This window comes from Salvelinus sp. IW2-2015, linkage group LG7, assembly GCF_002910315.2.
Source record: "Salvelinus sp. IW2-2015 linkage group LG7, ASM291031v2, whole genome shotgun sequence".
Classification (NCBI taxonomy): domain Eukaryota; kingdom Metazoa; phylum Chordata; class Actinopteri; order Salmoniformes; family Salmonidae; genus Salvelinus; species Salvelinus sp. IW2-2015.
The window spans coordinates 13,274,234-13,301,982 of record NC_036847.1 but is presented as its reverse complement, the minus strand read 5'-3'; the positions used below and the strand labels follow the sequence as shown (position 1 = coordinate 13,301,982).

Sequence of the window (27,749 nt, the reverse complement as noted above, 5' to 3'; positions counted from 1 at the left end):
TTTGCAACAACAAGTAACACTGTCCTAACCGACTTGACAAAACTATATATAGTTTGTTAAACAAGAAAATTTGTGGAGTGGATAAAAAGATTCTAGTTTTAATACTCAACAATATGTGTTATGTAACTTCGACTTCAACTGTTTCAATTATTGTATTTTTTCTTGGGCTAATATTGAATGACATCATTTAAACAGCTTCCACTAGTTTAAGGTTGGAAATGTAGTATGATCCCCTAGGCTAATTACTTTTCCAAAAAGCTAATTGGAGTCCAATCAATGAGACTGAGATTGGAGATGTTGGTTAGAGCTGCCCTTGCCCTCTTAAAAAAATCACTCACAAATGTGAGTTTCTATTTACACAAAAGCAATTGCCTGATGTGAACCATGCTCGAACAAAAGAGATCTCAGAAGAACCTAAGATTAAGAATTTGATTTGCATAAAGTTGGAAGTATCTATAAAAGCCTTGATGTTTCATCAGTCCAACGGTAAGACAATTGTGTATAAATGAGAGAAAGTTCAAGCACTGTTTGCTACTCTCCTAGGAAGTGGCCGTCGTGCAGATACTGCAAAAGCAAAACAAGTGCAAGAATGCTCAATGAGGTTATTAAGAAGAATCCTAGAGTGTCCAGGCTAAAGACTTAACAGAAATCTCTGGAACATGCTAACATCTCTTTTGACGAGTCCCTAACGATACGTAAACACTAAACAAGAATGGTGTTCAATGGAAGGCATCCACGGAAAGAAGCCACTGCCCTTGTCCAAAAAAAACATTGCTGCACGTACGAAATCACAAAAGTGCACCTGGATGTTCCACACGTGCTTCTGGACAGAATGAAATAAGTTGAGTGTTTGGCAGGACACACAACACTATGTGTGATAAAAAAAAGGCACAGCACACCACATCAAAACCCTCATCCAAATGTAAAAGTATCGGTGGAGAAGCATCATGGTTTGGGGCTGCTCAGGGGCCTGACAAGCTTGCCTATCATCGACGGAAAAATTAATTCCCGATAGTTTAGCGCCTTACATTCTCCTAGCAAATGTCTTGAATATCTGTCCGGCAATTGAAGCTCAACAGAAGTTGGGTGATGCAAAGGAACAACGAGCGCACCCAAAACACAGAAAGTAAATCAACAACAAGAATGGCTTCAAAGAAGAAAATACACCCTTCTGGGAGTGGCCCAGTCAGAGTCCTGACCTCAACCCCAATTTTAAAATGCTTGTGGCATGACCTCGAAGCGGTTTGCACCAAGACATCCTAAGAATAATCGCTTTTGTAAAAGATGAATAGGTCGCAAAAATTCCTCCTGAAACGTTGTGCAGGTCTGATCCAACTACAGAAAATGTTTGGTTGAGTTTATTGCAGCCAAAGGAGGGTCAACCAGCAAAGCGAAGTGTGTTTCACCAAACATTTTCCACCCTACACTGTGAATGTTTACACAGTGTGTTAATAAAGACATGAAAATGTATAATTGTTGCGTTATTCGTTTAAGCAGACTGTGCCTTGTCTATTGTTGTTGACTTAGATGACCAATCAGATCACAATTTTTAATGACCATTTAATGCAGAAAATCCCAGGTAATTCCAAAGGGTTCACATACTTTTTCTTGCCACTGTAGAATGAAGGGGCGGAGACAGGTTAAAAAGCAGGATTTTTAAAGTCTTGAGACAATATGAGACATGGATTATTATGGTGGGTGCAATTCCAGAAGGTAAATGGGGAAGACACCGTGTTTGTGCAAGAACTACAACGAATGATGTGTTTCTCACACTCAACAGTTCCGTGTGTATCAAGATGATCCAAAACACCAAAAAGACATCTAGCCATTGACAACTGTGGGAAGCATTGGAGTCAACATGGGCCAGCATCCCTGTGGAAATACTTTCGAACCGTTGTAGAGGCCATGCCCGAAATGAGGCTGTTCTGATTGGGGGGGGGTGCACTCAATATTAGGAAGATGTTCCTAATGTTTTGGCAAACTCAGTGCTCAGTGGTATATACTACGATGGTTAGGTGTTTAAATGCCTTTTAATAGAGAGCAATAGTGAAGGCTTATTTTTGTAGCGGACTAACTCTGCCATGGTTCTTTGGACAAAGCCTATGGGAAAGTTAAATAAGGGTTTTTGTAGGGTTTTTGGATAAAAGGCTGAAAATAAAGGTCTGTGGTAAAAACAGGCTTAAGGAGATCGATACATTTTCATCTATGAGAATATTCTCAGCTAAATGTAACTTTTTGTGAATTTTGAAGCAATTATTGTAATAAAAAAGAAACACAAAAGCACATAAAAGGCCTTCATAATTTCATAAAGGTCATGCTAAACTGACCTGATATTATCTATAAAAAAAACATATAAGATCTCCTAAGCTGTGTTAAATATGACCTTATTTTCAGCGTTTATCCCCATTACATTTTCCGCATAGGAACTGGCTAAAACAAAACAGAGGTAACCTAAATTTCTGTTTTTTAGGAACTATAAGCTGGCGAGCCGCCATCCTTTAGAGACGAAGAAACAATTAACATAGAAATCTTATCAGATAGCCCGGGGAATTCTTTTGAAGAATATAACTTATAACATGCCAAAGAAAGTATTTAATAGTAGAAACTGATATACCCCATCAAGAACCCAAATATGTCAGCTTGTTTTGATTGTAAACCAAACCCAATATAGATTTAAAAACGTGGTTAGCTAAAATGTTGATCCATTCATGGTCTGTCCTATGAATTTGAGAAGTGGTTTACACTGCTCCAGTCAAATCCTCAGCTGTTTAGAAAAACAAGCGGCAGAGTGACTGCTTTGCTGATTATTCCAAATCCCAAGATTTCCCCTTTGTTACGGCAGAAACACCGGTAAATATTTGTTATGGTAATATCTCAGCCTCTATTCACCTCATCTTTGCTGAGTGAGGCGCTGGAAAGGCAGTAACTATGGTAATAGCCTACAGATAATACCATTTTAGATATAAATGTTCAAATCTATGTGAAATATATCCCTCCAAATAAAATGTATTAACTTTGTCAGGAAATACAACCGTCATAAACAATTGTTCACATGCAGGCCTTTTGCTTACCCTCCTGTAGCCTACTGCATTTTGCTGAGATAGGAACCAAGTTGGTAGGGTTTTCCTCAACCTGGAGTCGGAACAGTCATTGAATTGGGCATATCAAAATGGCGGACCAAAAGAAAATCGTCGGTGAGGGAGTTCCGTTTGCTGTTACTGATGTTTGGATGAAGAGCAGGGCCCGTTTTTTCTTGGATCCTGCCGGTTGGGATTTGCAGGTACATGCTGATCACATCGACCTACCAGTTGTCAACGACATCTTGATATTTGAAGTTAACTCACAACAACATACGAATGACAGTAAAATCTAGTTTAGCCTAGCTAACAACTACATGCTGGCCTAGCCTACCGGTACTAGTTTCTGCTGGCGATTTGGTGGCAAGTCACTCTTTCTACAACAATAGTATCGAGTGACCATGTGCATTCATATTCCCTGGTATCTAGTTATATCTACCAATCAAGTTTCACAACAGATACCAATGTTTTACCTACCAACTGTCCTAGTAGCGGAGTTTAATGTAAACTTGCTAACAAATCCGTTTCATTTAATGAATGGCTCACTGCGTTCTAGCTACTAACGTTATCTGGCTAACAAAGCTGCTAGCAGATTAGCTAGGTGGCAATTTAGCTAACTAATTGTAACTAACGCGTTAGCTAACTATTCGATTGGGCAGTTATTATGGTCCAAGCAGTAAGCCAACTTCATAACTACCTAACAACATTTTCCAAACTAGTCACTGAGATGAAGATGGCTAATGTATCAGATGTTTCCCATCCTACAAGTTTAATTGCTTAGCAAGTATACGTATGTATAAAGAACATCCTTCTCAGCTAACTAATAGTAAGGTAGCTACTGTCTTAATTAGGCAAGTTCACAATTAAGCCTCTAACTAGCCAACGTTAGATAGCTAGTAATCCGCTTTAGACTAATGACTAGATATTGAGATTCTTGACGTTTGAATGAGACAATGGCATCTTGGTCTCTTTCCTTAGCTTGCCCTGGCCAGTTTCTTTGAAGATGGGTGCTGGCAGGATGACATAGTGACCACTACCTCAGCCAGGAGAGTGGTGGATCCTCTGTGCCGCGTTTCCACAGGGCCTGGACAGGTTACCATAGCTAACTGACCTATGTAAATTATATTTGTACACTCATTCTATGGTACCATAAAACAGGATGCCCATGTCCTTTCAGTGTTTGCCTTTGTCCATCCTTTTTAATATTATTTCTATGAAACATTTCATGTTAACATGATTGTTGGACCCATTGTCATTCCTTGTTTTTTTTGTTGGGTAAAGGAGTGAAAATAGATGACCTCCTTCCAGGGATATGACTGCACGAGGAAGAAAGTGACAGTGACGAGGAGGAAGGGGAAATGGTAAGTCTGTCTACTTCTATGACTTTAAGTGTAATGCATTTCACATTGCATGTAGCTAGGCTGTGTATTTATGGACAGAGGGTAGGGTGCCTCCAGAATGTTACGCAAAACTATTTTGGTTTCTCTAGTCAAGTTCTCTCTAGACTGGTATTGGCGTTTCTGCCGCATCAACAGATTCTGCTGGGTGGTGAGTGGGTCCCTTGTGTTACTTGTCAACAGTAGCTGTAGATTTACCACACAAAACCGATGCTGGCACTAAGGACCGCACTCAATGGAGCTGTAAGGGCCATAAGCAAATGAGAGAGTGCACATCAAGGCCCGCTTCTAGTGGCTAGTGATTTTAATGCAGGGAACAATCCGTCTTACCTCATTTTTTAACCAGAATGTTAACTGTGCAGTCTAGAGGTGAAAACTCTAGATCATCTTTACTCCACACCACAAACGCAACAAAAGGTCTCCTCAACCCTTCCTTTGGCAAATCTACCATAACTCTTATTCATCCTGATTGCGCTTACAAGCAAAAACTCAAACAGGAAGTACAGTGACGCGCCTCAATACGGAGATGATCCGATGAAGTGGATGCTAAGCATAGACTGTTCAGGACACATCAGTCACCGCCTTCATTAAACCAGACCAACCTCACGACTCACTGGACCCCTTTGCATCACTCGAACTAAGCATGGCCTCTTCCTTAAATGTCAATATGGCCTTGTTCCATTGCTGTTTCTGTTAGTGTGTATTGGCTTATTTCACTGTAGAGCCTCTAGCCCTGCCTCATTATACGCTTATCCAACCTTTTAGTTCCACTCCACCCACACATGCGATGACATCCCTAGTTCAATTATGTTTCTAAGAGAACAATATCTATCTCTCTCCATCATCACTCAATACCTAGGTTACCTCCACTGTTATTCACCATCCTACTATACCTTTGTCTGTACATTATAACCTTGAAGCTATTTTATCGCCCCCAGAAACCCTCCTTTTACTCTCTGTTCCGGACGTCTAGACGGACCAATTCTCGATAGCTTTAGCCGTACCCTATCCTACTCCTCCTAGTTTCCTCATGGTGATGTAGAGGTGAATCCAGGGCCGGCAGTGCTTGCTCCACTCCATTTCACCCAGGCACTCCTATTCCCCAGGCGGACTCCTCTATTGATGACTTCTGTAAACCGTAAATAGCCTTTGGTTCTGCATTTTAACATTAGAAGCCTCCTCCCTAAGTTTGTTTTATTCACTGCTTTAGGCACACCACTGCCACCCGGATGGTTCTCTAGCCGTGTTCTGAATCCTTGGCTTAAGGAAGACCACCAAAAATTCTGAAATCTCCATTCCTAATTACAAACTTTTCAGACAACGATAAGAATGGCCAAAGGGGGCGGTGTTGCAATCTACTGCAAAGATACGCCTGCAGAGTTCCTGTCCTACTATCCAGGTCTTTAACTCAGCAATTTGAACTTCTACTTTTTAAAAATCCACCTCTCTAAAAACAAGTCTCTCACTGTTGAACGCCTGCTATAGACCACCCTCTGCCCCCAGCTGTGCTCTGGACAACCATATGTGAACTGATTGCCCCCATCTATCTTCACGAGCTCGTGCTGCTAGCGACCTAAAACAGCTGAAACATGCTTAACAACCCCAGCCATACCTACAATCTAAGCTGAATGACCTCGCAAATCTCACACAAATGATCAATGAACCTACCAGGTACCACCCCAAAGCCGTAAACACGGGCACCCTCATAATATCATCCTAACCAACTGCCCTCTAAATAACACCTCTCTGTTTTCAACCCAAGATCTCAGCGATCACTGCCGTCATGGCCTGCATCCGTAATGGGTCAGCGGGTCAAAACGACCTCCACTCATCACTGTCCAACGCTCCCTGAAACATTCAGCGAGCAGGCCTTTCTAAATCGACCTGGCCCGGGGTATCCTGGAAGGATTAGAGGATGCTGGTTATAAAAAAAAAAAAAAAAACTTGCCTCACATCTTAAATTAAGCATACACCATGTCAAGAAATATTTAGAACCAGGAACAGATATAGCCCCTCGGGGTTCTCTCCAGACCTGAACTGCCCTTAACCAACACAAAACATCCTGTGGCGTTCTGCATTAGCATCGAACAGCCACCCGTGATATGCAACTTTCAGGAAGCTATGAAACCAAATTAACAGCAGGCAGTTAGAAAAGCCAAGGCTAGCTTTTTCAACAGAAATTTGCTTCCTGCCAACACAAACTCAAAAAAAGATTCTGGGACACTAAAGTCATGGAGAAATAGAACACCTCCTTCCAGCTGCCCACTCACTGAGACAGGAAACACTGTCACAGATCACCGATAAATCCACTAGTAATGAGAATTTCGATAAGCATTTTTCTAGGCTGGCCATGCGCTTTCCAAACCTGGCTACCCCTACCCCGGTCTACAGCACTGCACCCCCCACAGCAATCGCAAAACCTTCCCCATTCTCCTTCTCCCAAATCCAGTCAGCTTGATGGTTCTGAAAGAGCTGCAAAATCGCTGGACGCCCTACAAATCAGCCAGGTTAGACAAATCTGGACCCTTTCTTCGTAAATTATCCTGCTGAAATGTGTTGCAACCACCTATTACTAGCTGTCAACCTCTCTTTCGTGTCGTCTGAAATTCGCGCAAAGATTGGAAAGCAGCTGCAATCATCCCCCTCCTCAAAGGGGGGGGACCACTCTGGCACACAACTGCTAGCAGACCTATATCTAGTCCTACCCTGCCTTTCTAAGCGTCTTCAAAGCCCAAGTCAACAAAAACAGATTACCGACCATTTCGAATCCCCCATACCTTTCTCCGCTATGGCATATCTGGTTTTCAGAGCTGGTCCATGGGTGCACCTCAGCCACGCTCAAGGTCCTAAACGATAACCTACCACCATCGCATAAGAAAAAATACTTGCAGCCGTTATTCATTGACCTGGCCAAGCTTTCGAGCTCTCTCAATCACCACAGTCCTCATCGGCATACTCGATAGCACTTGGTTTCTCAAATGATTGCCTCGCCTGGTTCACCAAACTACTTCTCTCTACGAGTTCAGTGTTGTCAAATCGGAGGGCCTGTTTCCAGGCGCTCGGCAGTCCTATGGGGTGCCACAGGTTCAATTCTTGGACCGACCCTTTCTTCTTGTTATACATCAATGATGTTGCCTTGCTTGCTGTGAGTCTCTGATCCACCTCTACGCAGACTGACACCATTCTGTATACTTCATGGCCCTCTTTGGACACCGTGTTAACAACCCTCCAGACGAGCTTCAATGCCATACAACTCTACTTCCGTGCCTCCCAATTGCTCTTAAATCACAAATAAAACTAAATGCATGGCTCTTCAAGCCGATCGCTGCCTGCACCTGCCCGCCCGTCCAACATCACGCTCTGGGACGGTTCTTAGAATAGAATATGTGGACAACTACAAATATCCTAGGTGTCTGGTTAGACTGTAAAACTCTCCTTCGACTCACATCAAACATCTCCAGATCCAAAGTAAACTAGAATTGGCTTCTATTTCACAACAACATCCTTCCCTCATGCTGCCCAAACATACCCTTTGAAAACTGACCATTCCCTACCGATCTCGACTTCGGCAATGTCATGTTACAGAAAATAGCCTCCATACCCTATTCAATAAATTGGATGCAAGTCTATCACAATGCGCCCATCCCGTTTTGTCACCGAAGAGCCGCCATATACTACCACCACTGCGACCTTGGTACGCTCTCGTTGGCTGGCCCTCGCTTCATATACTCGTCGCCTAAACACCACTGGCTCCAGGTCATCTACAAGACCCCTGCTAGTAAAGTCCCCCCTTACCTCGCTGGTCACCATAGCAGCACCCACCTGGTAGCAATGCCGCTTCTAGCAAGGTATATCTTCTGGTTCACCCCCAAAACCGAATTCTTCCTCTGGCCGCCCTCCTTTCCGTTCTACTCGCCAATGAACGGAATGGAAACACAAAAATCTCTGAAAACTGGAAAAACAACTTATCTCCCTCACTAGCGTTTAAAGCGACCAGCGGTCAGAGCAGCTCACATTCATGACCTGGCAGAACCGCTACATAGCCCATCTATAATTTACCCCAAACAACTTACCTCTCCCCCTACTGTATTTTATTTATTTTGCTCCTTTGCACCCATTAATTTCTTAGTCTTTATTTTTCAACATTCTTCCACTGCAAATCTACCATTCCAATGTTTTACTTGCTATATTGTATTTACTTCGCCACCAATGCCTGTTTTGCCTTTACCCTCCCTTATCTCAACCTCATTTGCCTCCACATTGTTATACTTATATTTTTTTACTGTATTATTTGACTGCTATGTTGTTTTTACTCCATGTGTAACTTTGTGTTGTTGTATGTGTCGAAAACCTGCTTTGGCTTATCTTGGCCAGGTCGCAATTGTTAAAATGAAATTGTTCTCAACTTGCCTACCTGGTTAAATAAAGGTGAATAAATAAATAAAATAAAAATCACAAGGGTCCAGGAAAACACAATTAAATGGCCTGTTTTGTCGATAAAGTTCCTTCTTTATATTCACCAAAAACTCTGTTTTTGTTGGCACGTTTGCTTCAGTAATCCACTGGCTCAAAGCGGTCAAAACATGTAAGACGATACATCCTAATAGTACCGGTAAAGTTTGTCGAAACATGTCAAACAATGTTTATAACTAATCCTCAGGGTGTCAATTATCAAAATAATCGTAATATTTCAACCCGACAATAGTGTATTCAATAGAATGGAAAAGAACAAAGGGCGCGCAAACCAGTACTGCATGCTTCCCCAAGTCCCTGACCAAAAGTCTTTTGTCTTCGTAGTTTTTCAGAAACAAGCCTGAAACCATGTCATAAAGACGTTGACATACTAAGTGAGAAGCCATAGAACTGCAATCTGGGCCCTCACAAATACATAGTCATAGGCATTCAATGGAAAACCACTCGCATCAGAGCATGCAACCCACTCGCATCCAGACGAGCTAGTTTCTCTATGCTCACTTCGAGGAAAGCAACACTGACCATTCATGAAAGCACCGCTGTTCCGAATGGAATTGATCTGCGGCTCTCTATTAGCTGATGCAAGTAGACCTGTTAAACAGTTTAAACATCACAGGCCAGCGGGGGCAGACGGATACCAGGACGTGTATTCGGACCATGCCGCTGACCTTGCAAGTGTCTAAAACTGACAATTATGAACCTCTTCCTGACCGCAGTATGTAATACCTACAGTTTTCAAGCAGACCACCATAGTCCCCTGTGCCAAAGTTCGCCAAGGTAACCTGTCTAAATGACTCTCGGCACGTAGCATCACATCGTAGCCATGAAATGCTTTAAAAGGCTGTCATGGCTCACATCAACAACGACATCACCAGACACCTGGACCCACTCCAATTCCGCATACCCGGCCCCAACAGATCCACAGATGAATGGCATGTCTCTAGTGGCACCATGACTCCCACACTTCCCTCTCACACCTGGACAAGAGGAACACCTACAGTGCATTCTGAAAGTATTCAGACCCCTTGACCTTTTACACATTTGTTTACGTTACAGCCTTATTCTAAACTGGATGAAATAAATATTTTTCCTCAATCTACACACTATCCCATAATGACAAAGCAAAAACAGGTTTTTCAATATTTTAGCAAATCTTAAAAAAAAAAAAAAAATAGACCTTATTTACATAACATCTCATGGATGGTCTGAATAGTTTCGACAACTTGATTGGAGTCCACCTGTGGTAAATTCATTTGATTGGACATMATTTGGAAAGGCACACACCTGTCTATATAAGGTCCAACAGTTGACAGTGCATGTCAGAGCAAAAACCGAGCCATGAGGTCGAAGGAATTGTCCCTAGAGCTCCGAGACAGGATTGTGTCGAGGCACAGATCTGAGGAAGGGTACCAAAACATTTCTGCCGCATTGAAGATCCCCAAGGACACAGTGGTCTCCATCATTCTTGAATGGAAGAAGTTTGGAACCAACAAGACTCTTCCTATAGCTGGTCACCTGGCCAAACTGAGTAATCGGGGGAGAAGGGCCTTGGTCAGGGAGGTGACCAAGGACCTGGTCGTCACTCTGACAGAGCTCCAGAGTTCCTCTGTGGAGATCATCTCTGCAGGACTCCACCAATCAGGCCTTGGTAGAGTGGCCAGACGGAAGCCACTCCTCAGTAAAAGGCACATGACAGCCCGCTTAGAGTTTGCCAAAAGGCACCCAAAGGACTCTCAGGCCATGAGAAACAAGAAGTTCTGTTCTGATGAAACCAATGTTGAACTCTTTAGCCTGAATGCTAAGCATCACGTTTGGAGGAAACCTGGCACCATCCCTACGGTGAAGCATGGTGGTGGCAGCATCATGCTGTGGGGATGTTTTTCAGGTACTGGGAGACTAGTCAGGATTGAGGGAGAGATGAACGGCGCAAAGTACTGAGAGATCCTTGATGAAAACCTGCTCCAGAGAGCTCAGGACCTCAGACTGGGACAACGACCCTAAGCACACAGCCAAGACAACGCAGGAGTGGCTTCGGGACAAGTCTCTGAATGTCCTTGAGTGGCCCAGCCAGAGCCTGGACTTGAACCTGATCTAATATCTCTGTAGAGACCTGAAAAATAGCTGTGCAGGAAAGCTCCCCATCCAACCTGACACAGCTTGAGAGGATCTACAGAAAATAATGGGAGGAACTCCCCAAATACAGGTGTACTAAGCTTGTAGAGTCATACCCTAAAAAACTTGGCTGTAATTGCTGCCAAAGGTGCTTCAACAAAGTACTGAGTAAAGGGTCTGAATACTTATGTAAATGTGGTATTTAAGTGTGTTATTCTTAATAAATTAGCAAAAATGTGTAACCCTTTTGTGTTGTTCTTTTTTGGGTATTGTGTGTAAATGTGGGGGYAAAACTATGTAATCCATTTTAGAATAAGGCTGTAATTTAACAATGTGGAAAAAGTCAATGGGTCTGAATAGTTTCCCAATGCACTGTATGTGAGAATGATGTGCATTGACTAGCTCAGCATTCAACACCTTATTACTAAGCTCAGGACCCTGGGACTGAACACCTCCCTGCAACTGGATCCTGGACTTCCTGATGGGCCGCCCCCAGRTGGTGAGGGTAGTTAACTACACATCCGCAACACTGGCCCCTCAGGGGTGTGTGCTTAGTKCCCTCCTGTACTCCCTGTTCACCTGCCACTGCATGGCCGTGCACAACTCCCAACACCATCAAAGTTTTCTGACGATATGACAGTGGTTGGTCTGATCACCGACAACGATGAGACAGCCTAGAGAGGAGGTCGGTGACCTGGCAGTGTGGTGCCAGTACAACAACTTCTCCCTCAAAGTCAGCAAGACAAAGAGGCTGATAGTGGACTACAGAAAAAGGAGGGCCGAGCACGCCCCCATCGGCGGGGCTGTAGTGGAGTGTGTCGAGAGCATAAAGTTCTTTGGTGTTCACATCACTAAGGAATTATCATGGTCCACACACAGTTGTGAAGAAGGCCTGACAATGCCGCTTTCCCCTCAGGAGGCTGAAAAGATTAGGCATATGCCCTCAGATCCTCAAAGTTATACAGCTGCACCATTTGAGAGCTTCTTYACTGGCTGCATCACCGCTTGGAATGGCAACTGCTCGGCATCCGACCGCAAGGCGCTACAGAGTCTAGTGCGTCTCGCCCAGTACGTCCAGGACCTCTATGCCAGGCAGCGTCAGAGGAAGGCTATAAAAACTGTCAGACTCCAGACACCCAAGTCATAGACTGTTCTCTCTGCTACTGCATGGTAAGCGGTACCGATGCACCAAGTCTGGAACCAACAGAATCCTGAGCAGCTTCTACCCCCAAGCCATAAGACTGCTAACTAAGACTGCTAGTTAGTCTGGGTTAACTAATTATTATTAGTATTATTGGTTAACTATCTGCATTGACCCTTTTTGCACTAACTCTTTTGACTCATCACATACGCTACTGCTTGTTTATACTGTTGCCTTGTCACTTTATCCCTACCAATATGTACCTCAATTACCTCGTATCCCTGCACTTTAACTTGGTACAGGTACCCCGTGTATATAGCCAAGTTATCGTTACTCATTCACTCCTCGTCTTATTATTATTATATATATATATATATTTTTTTTTTTCTCTGATTTGTTGGGAAGGGCCCATAAGTAAGCTTTTCACTGTTAGTCTACATCTGTTGCTTTTGAAGCATGTGACATAAGATTTGATTTATTTMAATCACAGCACTGATGTTGTAACCAGAGGTTGCCTCTTGGACAAGATCCAAAATTCTGATTGTGTTGTATCCACATTCTTCCTTTGCTTCCCCCTAGGTTCTTTGCTGGGGGTTCTGAACGCAGTGGGCAGCAGATTGTGGGCCCCCCCAAGAAGAAGAGCTCTAATGAGGTGGTGGAGGACCTCTTCAAGGGGGCTAAGGAGCATGGGGCCGTACCTGTGGAYAAGGCTGGGAGAGGCCCAGGAGAGCCTAGTCGAGCCAGGGTAAGAAAAGCTTCTCAGTATTTGTGACCTGCACCTAGTGTTATTATCCCTGTGTTTTGGAATTGACCTTAAATCATCGAGGTAATGGTGTATAATGTTTTGCTTCTTCTTTTTCTCCTCTAACCTTCCCTCTAGCCGTTCATTGGCGGTGGCTACCGGCTTGGTGCAGCGCCTGAGGAGGAGCCTGTTTATGTGGCTGGAGAGAGAAGAGCTGCTAACAGCCAGCAGGATGTTAGTGTTTGACAGTGAATTTATTTTAATAGATATTTTGTATTGCTAGTATAAATTTGATCTCGGAAGAGTACATTTACTTTAGTATACTTGATGTAGCCTATTTTCTTTACTACGTGCTGAAGGTGCATGTAGTCCTGAAGCTGTGGAAGACAGGTTTCAGCCTGGGCGACGGTGAACTCAGAAACTACAGTGATCCTGGCAATGCCATTTTCCTGGAGTCCATCCGTAGGGGGTGAGTACACTGTCCATACTGTCTGCTTMTCCTACTGTTTATATGCGTGGCTGCTCATGTCACATCATGTTCCTAAATCCATTTACTAAGTTAGAAATGAATTTATGGCATACACATTCTGCTCAGCACTGGACAGCTGGGGGACACATGTTTCTCTCTGAAGTCTGTTTCCTCATTGCTGAAGCATTGTCATAATAGAAGTCATTCCTCCTTTCAGGGAAATTCCTTTGGAGCTGAGACAGCGCTCCCGGGGGGGTCAGGTCAACTTYGATATGGAGGACCATCGGGATGAGGACTTCTCCAAACCCAAGGTTACCTTCAAGGCATTTGGCGGGGAAGGACAGAAACTGGGCAGGTGAGCTCGATCTATTCTGAAAGAATGCATCACCTAGAACAGTGTTTCCTAACTCAGGTCCTCCAGTACCCCCAACATATAACTTGTGGCCCCTGACAAGCACACCTGATTCCACTTGTCAATTAATCATCAAGCCCTTGGCAAGTTGAATCAGGTGTTTTTGTCCAGGGCTACAACAAAAATGTGTGCTGTTGGGGGTACTGGAGGACCAAAGTTGGGAAATACTGTTCTAGAAGGGTAATYTAAATTGTATCAACTCGCCTGTCTGTCCACCTGCCATGMAAGAAATAACCTGCTTTTCATCACMMGTTTTTAGATTTGGGTACAGACCAAAGATTCTCAGATTAAATGCTTCTACACCTGCATTGCTTGCTGTTTGGGGTTTTAGGCTGTGACATCAGCTGATGTAAGAAGGGCTTTATAAATAAATGTGATTGATTGAATAGGGTGGCTGTTACACCTTATTACCACAAGGGGGTAGAAAAGGAAATTATGGCACAATGTGATATGGTATTTGATTACGTTTTTTTGATGTTTTCTAGATATGTAACTGTCAAATACAGTAATCATAATAAACGTCTCTCTTTCCCGCCTCAGTGCCACCCCTGAACTGGTGTCTGCTCCACGTATGGGGGACCAGGACCAGGTAGCCAGTGAGGCCCAGGCCATCGCCTCTGTGAACCTGGACGCCTCCCAGCCTGTGACAAACATCCAGATCAGACTGGCCGACGGGGGAAGACTGGTGCAGAAGTTCAACCACACTCACAGGTCAGTTTGGAGCCTTTAAGCTCTACATCGCCTTACTCCCACCATTACAAACAACATTTAAATATTATATCCATCATTTCTCTTCTTGTCCACAGGGTGTCGGACGTGCGTCAGTTTGTGGTGGGAGCTCGACCTTTAATGGCCGCAACGGAGTTTGTGCTCATAACAACCTTCCCCAACAAGGAGCTGACTGACGAGAGCCAGACGCTGCGGGATGCCAACCTGCTCAACGCAGTCATCGTGCAGCGGCTAAAGTGATGGAGCCCCCTGGTGGCCTGGCTGGTTCACAGCTCTTTGGTCCCCCTGAGGGACMAGACACCATGGACTTATGGACTTCTAATTCCTTTTTTTTCTATAGTGATACGTTTTCCCTCTTCAGCAGTTTGAGGGGCAAATGTGGGGAACGGATAGGGCTTCAAAGAAAGGCAGAAGAAACAGTTGATTTGGTGGTAAAAGCTGTTTAGAAAGTATTAGGTGAACACGCACAGTAACAATAAAGCTTTCTTAAGTTTCAGAGATTGCTTTAGATGTTCATAATACTGTTATTTGTTTTGTTCATCACTTTCTATCTTCCACTTATCTCTCCTCTGGCTCAACTCTTGCCTGTTAGTTTGGCTTTTTCCACACAACAAGTTGCCATCAGGTCAACCCAACCGCAAATGTACCCAATGTATGCCAGTAGCCTTATGCGCCCATCATATTCAGAATCTCAACAAAGCGTCAACAGTCCCAACACTAAGGAAGTGGGATTTAGATGCGTAACATGTAATAGCTAGATTGCTTTACTATCAAACTAATGATTGAACAGAAACTCTCTTTATAACTTGTAGACAATGGGTTTTAGTGGCAGGTTGATCTCACTGATCTCTACGCKGGCTTGGACAAAAACAGGACAGTTGGAATGATTGTTTGGACCTCTGGAAGGTAATTCAATAAATTTGTTTGATGTATATGGAATTCCTAGTCTTGCTATTTTCTATTATGAAGAGTTACAGAACATATGATTACTTTGATTACATATGATAATTTCAAATTGATATTAAATCCATTATTGAAAAGAAATTGTGCTRTGTTTTTCAGCAAGGCAGTCTGATGATATGCTAATGTAATGGAGATGGTTCATTGACCCGTGACTGCGAAATTGGTAACTGTAAGTTGCGTTAGCTCCCCAAGCCAAAGTAGCTTTTGCTCAGCGGGCTAACGGTCTTGGGGTATGCTTGAGACCTAGTTTTGAACCATAGCCTAGTCYGTCAAACTAATCTGCTGGAATATGGAATGCTGTTTGTCTATCACTATATTATAGTGCTTTAATAGAGTAGGCCCATTAAAACGTTTATTTTTTAAATTCCCAATTTAGGACATTTCAATTAGTTTTTTTAAACTAGTGTGCGGTTGTACAAACCAGGGGAGGACCATCCTAGTCAATAGATATAACTAATCGGATTATATTCACGTCATCAAATAGCCGATTAAAACACTGTTTTGCAGCATTCCACTACCATTCCGTCCAAAAAATAATCTAACATGAATCATGTAGCAGATATAGGATATGGTAGAAAGAGTGCGTGGCCTTTTCTGTAGCTGACAGGTCAGAGATCAAATGTATGACAATGTAACGTTAATGAGACAAACTTTACATCGTGCAGGTTTCTTCGATCAAATAGCCTAACCTAAATGGTGCTGTATCAAATAGAAAATATGGTAATGTAACAGTTTAAATACTTTGAGTTTCACCAGGTTCATATATTAATATAGCATGTTGATTTGTTATTATATATGCCTGCATCCTGGGAATATGGGTGTGTACTTACGTTTTGCCCTGCGTGCTCAAATCACTATGAAAGGTGGGCACGCTTTTTCTGTCTTCAGAAAATGTTGATTCCATACACCGTTTYGTTCATGAATAATGTATGTTTAGAGGTTACTCATAAGTGGATGTAATTGTACTTTTTGGGGATATTAACATTCTGAATTCAACATGTGGTTACTAGCTAGCTATGGTATTGTGTGAACGATGGCTAGCTCCTCGACTGACCCCAGTCCTTTGTATGTTGTAGAAAGAGGCGACGATTAGCAGAACATATGTGCTCCACAAATGTTTTGACTTTTCTTTTGGATGCAGAGTGAGTTCTGAGTCATTAAAACAACCTGATCTCCGAAGTCCAGGTCTATAGTTTCAATCAACCATACACAACGCAGAGCTACAGCGGTGCAGTACAGCACCGGTTACACTGACATGTTAACAAACAACATATCCTAAAAACATGACAGGTCAAAGTAAAATGGACAATATACAGTGGCGACCCGCCATTCAGGGCAGAGACAGTTTTTTGTTGCCTGTTTTGCATGTTAGTTTGGCATTAATGTGTCACAGATTGCAAACAAATGTATWAAAAAAAAGGTAATTGAATTAATAAAGCTGCATACAAACATGGTCTCTTTTTTGCTTTCTTAAGGCAGCTCCAAAATGCAGGTACTTCAGSGGAAAATACAGAGTGTAGGGGTTGGTAATGTTCTCTAGTTGCGCTGTGATTGGCTCAGTGTTCTGTCGCTCATGGGGACACAGGGAGCGCTCAAATTCAGGCCCCTTGGGTGCTYCCATAGAGTTACATTAGAAGTGCTCATCCAAGAAGGCTCATCGTCAACAGATAAAATGAAGTCAAATCACATATCTACAGTAGCTTTGATTGGACTGTCAACATCATACTTTCAAAATCTTAYGTAGCACGCTAGCAGTCATCATGAATCAAGTTGACAATCTATTGGCAAATCCTTTTTAATCCTTGTCATATGAAGAGAAATTGTAGATAAAATGTATCGGTGTTCATCGGCCATTGGACAAGTTGGAAATGGCAAATTCAACAATGAGCGGTTTGGAAGCAATCCGTGGCTAACTGCAAGCATTGCAAAGCAAGCACTAGCCTGCTATTCAGTGGAGTGGATGTGTGGTCCAAGTCTGGGTTAAATGAGTCTCTTTTCCAAGTTTAAAAGGATAAACATGCATCATTGGCCATGCTGTCAATCCAGCATATCTTCTTCCGCTTTCAAAACAACTGGAAACTTTGAACTGGGAAATCTCAGACTTCAGTGAGTTCCAAGAAAACTGGGAACTCTGAGAAAAATGAGCTCCGACTGGGAAAATACGTTTTGAACGGTCATCCAACTCGGYATTCCAAGTCGGGAATTTTGGCCTCTTTCTGGAGCTCCGACCTGAAGAACACTAACGTCATGATTCGACCCTGTTTTTTTTTTTCAAGAGTTCTGAGTTGTCTTGAAAGCACCATAAATTTAGAGAATGCCACACTTTGATGGCAAAGTTTGCCCAGGAAGGACCGCCGCGCCACCTTCCTGTTCAAGTGAGCACAGCCCATCAAGGTGAGTCCAAAAATGTATTGTATGCTGCTGTATAAATGATGCAATATGCCAGGGAGATAGTATTACTTTCTTAGCTACAGTATACATACGTGTATGTTGTAGAGGTCGACCGATTAATCGGCATGGCCGATTTCAAGTTTTCATAACAATCGGTAATCTGCATTTTTGGACGCCGATTAGGGCCAATTACAATGCATTCCACGAGGAAACTGCGTGGCAGGCTGACCACCTGTAAAGCGAGTGCAGCAAGGAGCCAAGGTAAGTTGCAAGCTAGCATTAAACTTATCTTATAAAAAACAATCTTCACAATCACTAGTTAACTACACATGGTTTATGATATTACTAGGTTAACTAGCTTGTCCTGCATTGCATATTATCCATGCGGTGCCTGTTAATTTATCATCGAATCWCAGCCTACTTTGCTAAACGGGGGATGATTTAACAAAAGCGCATTTGCGGAAAAAAACTATCGTCGCACGAATGTACCTAACCATAAACATCAATGCCTTTCTTTTAAAATCAATACACAGAAGTATATATWTTTTTAAACCTGCATATTTAGTTAAAAMAAATTCATMTTAGCAGGCTATATTAACTAGGGAAATTGTGTKACTTCTCTTGCGTTCATTGCATGCAGAGTCGCCGCTTGGCAAACTAATTTGCCAGAATTTTACATAATTATGACAACATTGAAAGTTGTGCAATGTAACAGCAATATTTAGACTTAGGGTTGCCACCCGTTTGATAAAATACGGAACGGTTCCGTATTTCACTSAAAGAATAAACGTTTTGTTTTCGAAATMATAGTTTCTTGATTTGACCATATTAATGACCAACGGCTCGTATTTCTGTGTTTTATTATATTATAATTAAGTATATGATTTGATAGAGCAGTCTGACTGAGCGGTGGTAGGCGGCAGCAGGCTCGTAAGCATTCATTCAAACTTTACTGCGTTTACCAGCAGCTCTTAGCAATGCTTGCTTCACAGCGCTGTTTATGACTTCAAGCCTATCAACTCCTGACATTAGGCTGGCAATACTAAAGTGCCTATTAGATCATCCAATAGTCAAAGGTATATGYAATACAAATGGTATAGAGAGAKATAGTCGACCTGTCATAACTACAAGCTAAAACTTCTTAACTGGGAATATTGAACCACCAGCTTTCATATGTTCTCATGTTCTGTGCAAGGAATTTAAACGTTAGCTTTTTTTTTTTACATGGCACATATTGCACTTTGACTTTCTTCTCCAACACTGTATTTTTGCATTATTTAAACAAAATTGAGCAGGTTTCATTATTTATTTGAGACTAAATAGATTTTATTTATGTATTATATTAAGTTAAAGTAAAAAAACCTGTTCATTGTTCATTCAGTATTGTTGTAATTGTCATTATTACAAATATATAGATTTGTAACGAGGCCCCACCCCCATCCCAATTATTATTATTATATATATATATAAAAATCGACCCGATTATCTGCTATTTTTGGTCCTCCAATAATTGGGATGGGGGTGGGGCTTCGTTGAGAAGAGTAAGAACGATACCTGCTTTCATGTCAGAGTCTCCAATAACACCAGAAAAAGTCGCTAGATTTGTCACTAGTCGCTTTTTTGAAAATATGTTGCTAGAGGGGTCCTCAGGCAGCTCAGTCCTCGCGCTGCAGTCAGAGCAGGAGATGTTCACCCCTCCGCCTCCAGACTGCAAATGAATCGCGCATGCCGCTGGCTGATCCCGCCCTGGTTTACATAAAAAAAAATTTTTTTAAGTAACTCAGCCAGAGTGTCTCTTTTGGGTCACTTTTGCCGGTCCCAAGCCCAGATAAAGGAGGAGGGTTGGAATTGTGACATAAAAAAAACAAGAATCGACAGAAGAAAGTTTATTTGTAGTTCTAAACATATTTAMGGTGTTTTTTACTCACTTTTTGTCTCTCCTACAGCGTCCGTCACAATTACATGCACATGGCCAATTATGCAATCTAGGCGATGACGTCATTMAGCGACTTTTAGGACAGCCAATAGCTATTTTCGTTACTAAAGCGTTGGCAACACTGGGTCACGCCGCTGCACAGAGACAGTTATGAACAGCAACTGAAGTAGCAGATTGCGGGAGGCGAGTTTCTTGATAGGGTGTACCGAACAAATGGGAGTCGAAATTGAGACAATAACCCCTGGCGATGGTAAAATGTTTTTATGCATATCTTCGCTTCAGATTTATGGTGGATTTCCGTTCTTTCAAATTAATTAATCATCGTCTTCTCAACCGTTATCCTGTTTTTCTATGCGCTTTTTCTTCCACAGGAAGAACTTTCCCTAAAAAAGGACAGACGTGTGTTGTGCATTATGTTGGTGAGTTTGGGATATTTKCTGAGACGTATGCATGCACCACTGCAAATTCCAATCGTTTTTTTGATTCATTCATACTTTTGATAGGCCGCATGTTGTATCAGTAGCCTTTGCGAATGGATGTATTTTGGCTCATCCTCTTGGCTGTGTAGGAATACTATAMTTAGTTAATTCAAGGGAATTCCATTAGGATGCAATTGCAAGTACAACTGTAGCTGGCCACCCATCCATGTGTTGTATTACAGCTTTCTGTAAATGGAGGCTGCTTCCTTGTATTGGAATGCAGTTATAGGAACATTGTAACATCGCGTACGAGAAGTCTCGACTACTTTGTTACGTTGTTGCCACCTGTCACCATCGTTGGTTATAGTATGGTAAAAYCAATTTAATGTGTCTGCCTTGAATGCCTTCAGACGTCGGCCGCCGCAGGGTTAAATCCGAGACAGACAAGACGTTGAGGGATTTTAACCTTGTCTGATTTCCTGCCTTTGTTGAAGTTGGTTAGAACGGATTATCGCTGTCTGGAGTGACTCGTTTCTTTTGAATCGTTTACTAATTAGTTTAATGGAACAATTTAACAAACCCAATAGGATAATAGCTACAGGGGTTGGTTTATTGGTTTATTTTCAGTTAGATTGACATTGCTACTTGACATGTTCTCATACGATTGAGACTATTCAATTGGCAGTTGATATTGTAACACAAATGGGATTATGTAATTTTGACATTATACTCGGATTCATGCCAATGCAAAATGTTTAAGCAATCGTCAAGAGTACACCTGTCCTACTTTGCTATAGCAACAATAGTCAATTTGAGTTCCCATTTGATTGAAAATTATCGTGGTTTATTTTTCATTTGTCAATTGTACCCTCATGTWATGTTAAAGGTAGACACCAGTGATACTCATCTGATACATATCTGCTGTGTTGTCTGTGGCAACCTCATGTCCCCGAGTTTCCTTTTTAAGTCAAAATACAACTGAAAATGTTGTTGAATTCCATCCCTAATAGATCATTAAATAGAGAGAGATGTGCAGCAGGAAACACTCTTATGGCCCCATTTTCCGTTTTTTCCCCCTTCTGCCCACCTCAGACAGCTYCAGGGGCTATTTCTGAAATCCTTGGAATCCCTTCTACTGACCTGATTAGATTGTCAGTCGCATGTACAGGGTTGCAGATGTTTTTTTTATTTTTTTTTTAACTAGGCAAGTCCGTTAAGAACAAACTCTTATTTACAATGACGGCCTACCCTGGCCAAACCTGGAGGACGCTGGGCCAATTGTGCACTGCCCTATGGGACTCCCAATCACGGCCTGATGTGACACAGCCTAGATTTGAACCAGGGACTGTAGTGATGCCTCTTGCACTGAGATGCAGTGCCTTAGACTGCTGCGCCACTCGGGAGCATGTAARTGCAGGGTACGGTGACATTTGTAAGTGCTGAACTCCAACAGTTCAGGTCAAAAAGAGAAATTAATTTAAAAAAAACATTTACAACTGTAACAATGATAGATGTCCATTGGGGGACAGTCTGTCTGCTTAAGCTCAAGTTCATTTCGGGTTTTAGTACAGGAATTGCACCCCCAGTTCAGTCCTGAAGTTATTGCTTTAAAACGTAATAAACGTAACCTTCTCTGTTACAGACTGTCAAAATAAATCCTTTATGCTCTGTTCTCATTTCCTCCTCCTTCCTGTTCAGGCTCCCTGACYGATGGACGCAAGTTTGACTCCTCCCGTGACAGTGACAAGCCCTTTAGGTTTAAAATAGGAAAACAGGAAGTGATCCGTGGCTGGGAAGAGGGAGTCGTGCAGGTGGGTGTACTGTGCAGATGTCTGGTGTCTGTCTGCCTCTAATTCTAGGAAGTACATGAGAAGGGTTTTGTGTTGAAATGAACACATCTCCTTGTAACTGAGAGGTTTCCATTTAGACATACTGTAACACAGAAAATCCCATATGTWTATGTATTTGCAATGCAGTCACTTAGTGCCTTCAGAAAGTATTCATACCCCTTAGCTTTTTCCACATTTTATGTTAAAAGGTGGGATTAAAATGGATTTAATTGTCGTTTTCTGTCAATGGTCTACACACTACTCTGTCAAAGTGAGACATTTAGCATTTTGTAAAAAAATCATTAAATAAAACACAATCTTGATTTTACATAAGTATTCAACCCCCTGATATACATATTAGATTCACCTTTGGCAGCGATTACAGCTGTCAGTCTTTCTGGATAAGTCTAAGAGTTTTGCACACCTGGATTGTACAATATTTGCACACTTTATTATTTTTAAAATGTCAAGATCTGTCAAATTGGTTGCTGATCATTGCTAGACAACCATTTTCAGGTCTTGCCATAGATTTTCAATCAAAACTGTAACTCGGCCACTCAGGAACATTCACTGTTTTGGTAAGCAACTCCAGTGTAGATTTGGCCTTGTGTTTTAGGTTATTGTCTTGCTGAAAAGTGAATTAATCTCCCAGTGTCTGGAAAGTGGACCAAACCAGATTTTCCTCTAGGATTTTGCCTTAGCCCCATTCCTTATATATATTTTTTATCCTGAAAAAACTCCCCAGTCCATAACGATTACAATCATACCCATAACATGGTGCGGCCACTACTATGCTTGAAAATATGGAGAGTGATAGTAATGTATTGGATTTGCCCKAAACATAACACTTTGTATACAGGACAAAAAGTGAATTGCTTTGCCAAATCTTTTTTGTAGTTTTACTTTAGTGCCTTGTTGCAAACAGGATGCATGTTTTGGAATAWTTTTTTTGTACAGGCTTCATTATTTTTACTCTGTCATTTTAGGATAGTAGTTTGGAGTAACTACAATGTTGATCCATCCTCAGGAGAACTATCACAGCCATTAAACTCTAACTGTTTGTTTTAAAGTCCCCATTTGCCTCATTGTGAAATCCCTGAGGGGTTTCCTTCCTCTCCGGCAACTGAGTTYGGAAGGACGCCTGRATATTTGTAGTGACTGGGTGTACGTCCAAAGTGTAATTAATAACTTAACTATGCTCAAAGGGATATTTGTTTGCTTTTTTTAACCATCTACCAATAGGTGCTCTTTGCGAGGCATTGGAAAACCTCCCTGGTCTTTATGTTTGAAATTCATTGCTTGACTGAGGGACCTTACAGGTAATTGTATGTGTGGGGTACAGAGATAAGGTAGTCATTCAAAATGCCTGATAAACACTTTCACACAGCGACTCCATGCAAATTATGTGACTTGTTTATAAGCAAGTTTTTACTCCTGAACTTATTTAGACAAAAAAAAATCGTAATCCATTTTAAATTTAGGCTGTAACGCAATGTGGAAAATGTCAAGGGGGGTGAGTAGATTCTGAAYGTACTGTATATGATACCCTCAGTCAAGATTATCCAGAGGAAACACATTTGAAATTGCTTGATGAATTTAACTTCCAGGTACAGCCTTCCATTTCTGTAGGAAGATGGTTTTCATGCATAGCAGTGGTGTAAACATACTTGAAAGTACTACTTAAGTAGTTTTTTGGGGGGTTATCTTTGTTACTCTTTATATTTTTGACAACTTCACCTTCTTTCTTTTTTCTTTTTTTTCTTTTTTGTTGTTGAATTTTACCCCCTTTTTCTCCCCAATTTCATGGTATCCAATTGTTAGTAGTTACTATCTTGTCTCATCGCTACAACTCCCGTACAGGCTCGGGAGAGACGAAGGTCGAAAGCCATGCGTCCTCCGAAACACAACCCAACCAAGCCGTACTGCTTCTTAACACAGCGCGCATCCAACCCGGAAGCCAGCCGCACCAATGTGTCGGAGGAAACACCGTGCACCTGGCGACCTTGGTTAGCGTGCACTGCGCCCGCCACAGGAGTCGCTGGTGCGCGATGAGACGAGGATATCCCTAKCGGCCAAACCCTRCCTAACCCGGACGACGCTAGGCCAATTGTGTGTCGCCCCACGGACCTCCCGGTCGCGGCCGGCTGCGACAGAGCCTGGGCGCGAACCCAGAGTCTCTGGTGGCACAGCTAGCGCTGCGATGCAGTGCCCTAGACCACTGCGCCACCCGGGAGGCCCCTACAACTTCATTTTCTTCACTACATTCCTAAAATAAATAAAATGTTTTTTTTCCCTCCATACATTTGACACCCAAAAGTACTTGTTACATTTTGAATGCTTAGCAGGATAGGAAAATGGTCATATTCACGCACTCATCAAGAGAACATCCCTCTGATCTGACYGACTCAAACACACATGCTTTGTTTTGTAAGTTTTATATTGGAGTGTGCCCCTGGCTATTTGTAAATAATATAAATAAAATGGTGCCGCCTGGTTTGCTTCATATAAGGAATTTGAAATTATTTGTTTTTGATACTCAAGTACAGTATATTTTAGCAATTACATTTACTTTTGATACTTAAGTATATTTAAAAACAAATACTTTTACTGGGAGACTAACTTTTACGTGATTCATTTCTATTAAGGTACTTTTACTCAAGTATGACAATTGGGTKATTTTTCCACCACTGATACATAGTGTTATCTGAACAAATGACATGCTTGGTGGGGTCTATAAAACACTGAAGTAGTTTCATGCACCATGGGGCAGTGCACACAGTCTGCCCTCTGTTTTACAGCCATGTGATGTATAGCTGCAACAGATTTAAAAGGGAGATATGTGCAACKGGAGGGAGAGACTGAGACCTTGCGTACCTCAAAGCATTTCGTCTGGGCGTTTGACAGGAAGTTGATTAGGGCAACAGATTCAGACGTACCCTTATTAMTCTTCGTTGTGTGGGCTAGGTATTCTCCCAGCTAATGGCACRCTTCCACAAGAGCCTTTGGCATTTTCATCAGAGTCACCACACTTACAGCATGACAAACACCTCCCACACACAATCCTCTGTTTAGTATTCAAACAGTGAGCATCTGGGCTTGTGTGAATTGCTGCTTAAGTCCAACCAAAAAGTGATGCATAATTAATTAGATTTGAGCAAAAAAGTTGTCAACAGTGTCAATGAATGTTTCTCTAAAAAATGAACCATAGCTTATCTCTGCCTATGTCCTCTCTCCCTTGTCCTGAAGATGAGTGTCGGTCAGAGGGCCAGGCTGACCTGCTCGCCTGACTTTGCTTACGGGGCGAAGGGCCACCCGGGGATCATCCCACCCAACGCCACCCTRCTCTTTGATGTTGAGCTACTAAGCCTTGAATGAAGCATCCCCACTACCTATTTTCTTTATTTAAAAAAAATTGTAAGTACTTTTTGAAGATTTTCAAATTGTTATGTTATTCTCAGTTGAGGTAATAATACAAATGCATCTAGTATACAGGACTGAACCACGCAAACGTCTGGTATGGTTTTAGCAATGGTTTCAATCTAATTCCTTTCTCCTCTTTGTCTTCGCAGGTCACTTCCTACCTTGGAAACATATAGAGAAGATAGGAGAGTCTACACTTGATTCTATAAGAGGCTTGAGTCTATAGTTCCAACACTGGTCAATATTTTATCCATGTATACAAAATCTGTGTTTTTGTCAGTAGCTAGGTTTCCATCCAATTGGTGACAGATTTTCATGCGAATATTGTAAAATCTACATTTACTCACCAGAGATGCGTGATTACCTAGTGCACATAATTACTGTTGCAGTTAACWTCCCATATACCAATTTGTTTTTTTAAGAAAAAAATGGGTTTCCATGCATTTTCAACTCTAATGATTTTTTTTCTCACAAATGTTGCATTATAGCAAATGTTCCCACTCTGGTATTGGCACGTGTGCTCTAGCCAACAGTTTACAGATACAGTGTGGGTARAGCCTACAACATAGCTAGATTATAAGTATATATTTTTCAAACTGCAGCCAAGCATCGATCATGTCACCAGAATAAGACCCTCAATATTTATTGAAAGGAGCATCAAGCTCATCACCTTGCACTTTCACCACCCTGTGAAGTTCATTACAACTGATTTTATTTGTAGCCTAATAAACTGCATGCTTTCCCGAGTCGTAGTGGGAGGACCACGCAACATATCATCACGTGACTTCGAGATGATAGTTATCAATATTTGCGCATAAAAGCWTTTCCATCGCCATTTCTCGCATAATACATTTTACTGACACATAAAGATCCCACCTTGTGTAGCGTATTTTGTTTTGTCGACATTTGGAAAGTTCACAGAAAAATGTGCTGTTTCCACCAGGCCTGTGACATTTTCTAACCGACATAAAAAGGTTGGATGGTAACCTGGTTACTCAGTTATATATTTCTTTCAATTCACCCTCTTTAAACACCTATGAGCCATAACCTTAAAAATCTTGATGTTCTTAGTCTTGAATTTTTGAATTGTGCTTTACTTTTCTTTGTTTCTCAAATTATTGGTTGTGCATGGTTATGAGTAATACAAAATACCAATGAAATATTAGCAGCGACATTCATCTGTTTGTAAGAGTACCTATCACTAACATGGAGGGCTGGTGCTTGAGTAAATCTTAAAGGGGAAAATGCACTCAAATGATCTTTTGGTATTTTTCTTTTTAGTCCATTGTTGATTCAGTCCCAAAAATGTTTTGCATGTCAAGTTTCAAGATATTGGACTTTCAAGAAACAAAMTGTCACCGGCCATATCATGATTATGAAAATGCTTAGATTTGTTTTTGAGTGGATTTTCTCTTTTTTAACTGAGGAACAAAATTAATAGAATATGAAAAGCACATATTTGCATCCACACCTCTCCCAGCTGAAAGTAGAACAAATATTAATTGATTTGGTTTAGTGTAATGTTGAGTGGCATAAGTGTAGTAAAATATTGAGTTGTGGGATACCTAAAATAAGAACTTTGTTTTTATACGTAATTTATCCAGACCTTTCATAGTGGTTCTTTCATTTTGATTGTTCATTTTATTAGGAGCTAGTGAGCATTCTGCACAGAGGAACTAGTACAGTAGAGAATTGTTGTATCCTATGTGTGCCTCTCTTTACCAGACACACAACCACAAACTAGCCCGGTCTGCATGTTAATAATATCCTTATCTATTGGTGTTAATGCTTTGCATTTGAATCACTTTTTCTTTCCAAGTCAAATCTTTAACCCCATTGAGAGCTTTAAACATATTTTTGCAAAGATGGGGGAACTGTATTGATCCAGTTCTCGGGCGCGCGCAGTTCGAAGAGAAACCTCTTAGTTCACTTAGCAGTGGATATGATCAAATGCAGCTAGTGCAAGTTAACAAACATGTAACTAGATGGTTATCATCTACAACATTGCAGATGTCATCTGGAAGATTGAATACAGAGTCAGCGAGGCAAGGTAAAATATCACAAATAGAGCTAGATAAAGGCAGAAGAATAATATACTTAAACAGTTATAACCATCAGTCTTGTGTGTTTTTCATGGTCATCACTCACTCGCTGTTACGTTTTCCAAGGTTCCGACATCGGCATTAGCTATTCTGCTAGGGTGTTTTTTTTWATGTCGGGAAAGTGACTTGATGGTCAA

General features: G+C 41.7%; 2 protein-coding genes across 3 annotated transcripts in view; both read left to right on the top strand.

Moving 5' to 3' along the window:
* LOC111966421 (NSFL1 cofactor p47) overlaps window positions 1-15,491 on the top strand; it is a 20,718-nt gene extending 5,227 nt beyond the window's left edge. The window contains exons 4-9 of one of the 2 annotated variants that reach the window (XM_023991034.2): window positions 12,780-12,945; window positions 13,081-13,176; window positions 13,299-13,411; window positions 13,629-13,766; window positions 14,364-14,534; window positions 14,630-15,491. In XM_023991034.2, the coding sequence (XP_023846802.1) occupies window positions 12,780-12,945; window positions 13,081-13,176; window positions 13,299-13,411; window positions 13,629-13,766; window positions 14,364-14,534; window positions 14,630-14,792 (847 nt within the window). In that variant the 3' untranslated portion in view covers window positions 14,793-15,491. The remainder of the gene's footprint in view (window positions 1-12,779; window positions 12,946-13,080; window positions 13,177-13,298; window positions 13,412-13,628; window positions 13,767-14,363; window positions 14,535-14,629) is intronic. The other variant, XM_023991035.2, reaches the window with a different exon arrangement.
* A 4,474-nt stretch (window positions 15,492-19,965) lies between these two features.
* fkbp1ab (FKBP prolyl isomerase 1Ab) lies at window positions 19,966-26,385 on the top strand. The gene is made up of 5 exons (XM_023991033.2): window positions 19,966-20,092; window positions 20,214-20,261; window positions 21,960-22,072; window positions 25,337-25,504; window positions 25,660-26,385. The coding sequence occupies exons 1-4, from the start codon at window positions 20,056-20,058 to the stop codon at window positions 25,463-25,465; spliced, it is 327 nt and encodes a 108-aa protein (XP_023846801.1). The 5' UTR covers window positions 19,966-20,055; the 3' UTR covers window positions 25,466-25,504; window positions 25,660-26,385.
* Window positions 26,386-27,749: the final 1,364 nt, after the last annotated feature.